Raw genomic sequence first — 4,895 nt, forward strand, 5'->3', positions numbered from 1 at the left:
TGTGTTGCGCACGCGCAGTGGGGCGCGCACTAGAGTGTCATAACCACCGCCGCTGTGGCCAATGCGGCCGCCATCTTGTAACGGTAAAGGAGCTGTCATCAGACACCTTTTTATTTAAACTAGTTTAAACCTGATTAAGTAAGTTAGTAAGTAAGTACATTTTATTTGTATAGCACCTTTCACAGACAGAAGTCACAAAGTGCTTCAAAAAAACACAGAACAAAACAATAAAAACACAAAAAATACACATACAGCAATACTCATACAACAATAAACAGTCAAATCAGTCCCTAAAGCAAATGTAATTGTTTATTATATGTTCTGCAGGAGGTCCAAGTATTGTTAAGCATATGCATAATATTTAGCAGCGGCTGAGTGGTTAGCACTGATACCCAGAAGGTTTGGGTTCAAGTCCTGGGACGCTTCGTCCTTCTGAGTGGAGTGTACATGGTTCTTCTGTCCTTCTCAGGATGGGTTTCCTTTGGGCTCCAGTTTCAACCCAAAACAAGCTTAATAGGAAAAAGTAACATCCTCTGGCTAAGGTGGTCCTGACCAAACCTAGTTCTAGAGATGGGCCCCTGCCATGCCCACTGCTTCTGACAGGAAGCCCTGCACTGGATGAAACATGGGTCGAATGCAAAATTACAAATGACCCTACAGGGACAATAAAGACTAACCTTAAAACTGTTCAGAGTGAGAACATTTGACCATTGAAATTTCTGAGTCATCAGAGTGCAATACAGTTCTGTAGTTTTGCACATGGATTTTGTTTATAACGTTTGTGTAACACCCAAAGTCACAACAGCAGATGCCTCGATGAGTTGTTGATTGAACCAACAGAAAGTTAGATAGTTAGTCAGTAATAATAAACCAATGCCCCCTGTATTGCCCCCTGTATTGTCCCCACTATTGCATTTCCGGAGACACAGGCCTGTTGTTGAAAATAGATCCTTAGTCATCACCATCATTAAATCTTTCTTATTTTACCTCTTTTATTGCAGTAATGTCGATTCCTGCATTGTATTAAATACACTTGTTCATAAATCTGTTCAAAGGCCATTTTGCATGGATGCAGGCTTTATTTGAAAATTATATTGTTTATTCATTGTTTTAGTCATAGGCCTATAAGCCTAAATTATGAGGAAATACCAACATTTAATTTGATTTGGACCGTTATTTACCCAGGAAAGTGAGATTTAGCATGTTTTTCTCATAAATGTGTGTGCTACAGTCCACTGTGCTTTACACTGTGTTCACTCTAGAGTTCTCTTCCCACTCGGCCTGGGACGCTGTGCCAGACATCCACCAGGACCTTTGTGGTGCTCCAGGACCTTTGTGGTGCTCCAGGTCCAGACAAACGTCAAGAGACTAAAACAATAAGATAAACAGCATCTAGAGCATAATTATCAACCTATCAACAGTTCAGAATTATGGGTAGTAGAGGAACTACACTAACAACACTTTTACTACATCCGTTACTTATTTTTATTTAATTATTTTGTGTATTGACACCAAACTCAGAGCACTTATGGAAACATCCTGAATTTACTGCATCTTTTACCTTTATAACCATGGTAATGGTGAATGACGAGTATTTGTCATATTAACAGTCAATTCAATACATTTAACATTGAGAATCTAGACTCAATCTTTTCCCATGAGCAATTGAATATTTATAAAACATATTTTAGTTTCAGGTCAGAAAAGTAAAGATGCAGTTGGTTTTAGTGACATTAATAATCATCATGAAACATTTTGTACTATGTATTGTATAGTTTAGAGAAGCATGAATACTTTTCCACTCTGGGTATTGCAGACAGAAGTGATGAAAAGGTAAGTCCTGGTAAAGTTAATTCATCTTATAGCCCGAGTATTGAATGAGGTCGAGACTTACTATATAATACATCATCACAATAAAGCAAGATATCATGGTTAGTATTATTTGGGTGGATAAAGTCATGTGGCCTTATTATTTTCTAAAGACAAAGACGAAAGAACAAAAAGAACAGCCATAACTACTGTAATACTGCATAAGACAAAGGGATAAAGGCCTATAGAGTAGAGTACATACAAGATGGTAATTATTGCTTGATTGGCACTATTAATAAAATAGCTCATTTGTGGTGGAAAAAAATTACCTCTTTTCATGCAACTTTGGTGTATTTGTACTATTTAGATTTGCACCTTTGTCTCGGGATAAGGAGGTTAAACAATGTTCTTTAGGATAATAGTCATGATCTTCAGCACACAGCCCTGTTTTTTTAATGTAGCTTTATTATCTTCCGAGCAATACAATACGTTCTAATGTATCACCTGTGACTGGAGCAGAGGGAGCGGAGGCTGGGATGGGCCTGGAACCATGGAACCACTGCAGTCGTCATGGTGTTTGGCACGTTTTGATTTTTAAAAAAAAGGTCTGATTTATTTTTCCCGTTTTATTTTTTTTGCCCCAGCACAATGTTGTAAAAGTGTCAGTTCTGTAAAAGCAAAGAACATTAAAATGTAGAATTGAGGTGTTTTTTTTTCACTGTATGAACCTTTTCTGTCCATATTTAATGCTTGTTCAGACAGAGCAGGAACTAGAGACTGAGGTCACAGAGTCCAGTCAGACCAGGAACCTTTCAGTGGCACAAACATGTTTATCTACGCAGCAGCTCCAAAAATACTGTTTTAGTCATTAAATAGTAACCCTGAATAATTCATTTCATGGTGTGAGTTTTTTGTGCATCACAGTTGTATGTACATGAGCAGGATGAAAGGGGGAAAGGCTTATTTCAATATTTAAAGGTTCCACACACATACATATCATGTTAAAGCTAGTTAAAGCAGCCACTGACAGCAAGGGGGACTGGCTAGTTCCTTTGACTTCTAAAAGGGACTGGAGGATTATAGGGACTTAGTTCTTGGCACAGTTTGTGGACAGGCCTAGAGATCATTTAAAAACCTAACCAGGCCAAACACTGGCATTTTATCTGCATCAATACATCTATCACATATTCATTTCCCCTTTAAACAACATGCACTTTAGAATGTTGTATCACATGACCCCACTGCCTTCAACACCTGTGAAACTGTGCTTCATTTGGGAAGATTTTTATTGTTCTACTTATTGTCTGTGATGAATGATTATTGCATAAACAGACGTGTTATTTGGCTGTCCGCACTGGCGCTCTTGTCTGCAAATGAAGCTCCTAACAGATAAATAAAGTGATAGATTGTGATTCAATTGCTCTGTGCAGCTAGGTTTTCTTCCGTGTGACTCTTCATGTGTCTTTTCAGATTAGAACTCGAGATAAACTGAGTGTTACACGTGGCACAGCTGTAAGGTTTCTCTCCCGAGTGACTTCTCATGTGACTTTTCAGATGGGAGCTCCAGGTAAAGTGTGTGTCGCAGATAGAACAGCTGTAAGGTTTCTCGCCCGTGTGTGTCCTCTTGTGGTATTTGAGGCACGACGAGTGAGTGAAATCTTTGTTGCAGGCCGAGCAGCTGTAAGGCTTCTCTCCCGTGTGCATTCTCTTGTGGTATTTGAGACACGACGAATGGGTAAAATCTTTCATGCAGACCGAACAGCTGAATCTCTTTTCGCCCGTGTGTCTCCTCATGTGCACCGCCAGACTACTGTTTTTGACAAAGGTTTTCTGGCATATCGAGCAACTGAAAGGCTTGTCCCCCGTGTGCGTTCTCATGTGCACCGCGAGGCTACTCTTTCGGGTGAACGTTTTCTCACAGATGGAACAGCTGTAAGGCTTGTCTCCTCTGTGCGTTCTCATGTGCACCGCCAGATTGCCCTTGTTGGCAAATAGCTTCTCACAGACGGAACAGCCGTAAGGTTTGTCTCCCGTGTGCGTTTTCATGTGCACCGCGAGATTGCTCCTGCTGGCGAATGTCTTCTCGCAGATCGAACAACTGTAAGGTTTGTCCCCCGTGTGTGTTCTCATGTGCACCGAGAGGCTACTCTTCCGGGTGAACGTGTTCTTACAGACTGGGCAACTGAAAGGTTTGTCTCCTTTGTGCGTCCTCATGTGCACTGCAAAATTACTCTTTTCAGAAAACGCTTTGCTACAGATTGGACAGCTGAAGGGTTTTTCCCCTGTATGTGTTCTCAGGTGCACCGCAAGATTACTCTTTTTGAGGAATGTTTTCCCACAGATCGGACAACTGAATGACTTCTCTCCCGTGTGAACTGCAATGTGTCGTTGTAAATCCCACTCAGACACGTATCTCTTGCCACAAAAGGGGCACGGGTGTTTCTTCTTTTCAGCTCTTTCAGCAGAGATTTGTGCAGCTGTGCTCTGGGTTTGGCTGTAGTGGTGTCCATCTGCCGCCGTCTCGTCTTCGTCAGCGTCTTCGTCACTGTCAGACGAGGGCTCCGTGTCTCGCCCGGGCCCCGCGCTCTCGTCCTCTCCCAGCGTCTCCTCACTGCGCTCAGCTTCTCTTTGTAGAAGCAGCGACGACTCCTCCGTCTTCACGATGACAGCGCTGAACTCGGGGACGGATCTGAAAGGAAATTAAAAACGGACAATATCACTGTGAATAAATAATAAACAAGGATGCAAGAAAGAAAGAGCACAAGCAAAGAAAGCACCAAAGAAAGATAGAAATAAAGCTATTTTATTTACTTTTTTATTAATAAAGCTGATTTATTTGTTTTAATGACACAATATTGGGACCAACCAATATGAAGAAAGAAATGTTGATTATGTTTGTGTCACCCAGGTTGAGACTCACACTGGCAGCTGCTCTTCCTCTTGTTTGATGCACGGTTCCTCTGGCTCCTCTTTAATCTGTGGAGTCTCTGGGATTTCCTGGTCCAGACCTGGATTTGGACTCATGTGGAGCTGGACACCTACAAAAGAATGATAATATAAAAAGGTGTTAAGTCTTCACACACATC

At 41.3% G+C, this 4,895-nt stretch overlaps 1 protein-coding gene across 1 annotated transcript; it reads right to left on the reverse strand.

The window, feature by feature from the left end:
• Positions 1–2,595: 2,595 nt before the first annotated feature.
• Positions 2,596–4,895, reverse strand: LOC140362649 (uncharacterized). The gene is made up of 2 exons (XM_072448794.1): positions 4,730–4,895; positions 2,596–4,498 (listed from the first exon to the last, which is right to left on the reverse strand). The coding sequence occupies exons 1-2, from the start codon at positions 4,831–4,833 to the stop codon at positions 3,223–3,225; spliced, it is 1,380 nt and encodes a 459-aa protein (XP_072304895.1). The 5' UTR covers positions 4,834–4,895; the 3' UTR covers positions 2,596–3,222.

The sequence above is a fragment of the Eucyclogobius newberryi genome, unplaced genomic scaffold, assembly GCF_026437365.1.
Source record: "Eucyclogobius newberryi isolate DKJ021-1_F unplaced genomic scaffold, fEucNew1.0.hap1 SCAF_17, whole genome shotgun sequence".
NCBI lineage: Eukaryota > Metazoa > Chordata > Actinopteri > Gobiiformes > Gobiidae > Eucyclogobius > Eucyclogobius newberryi.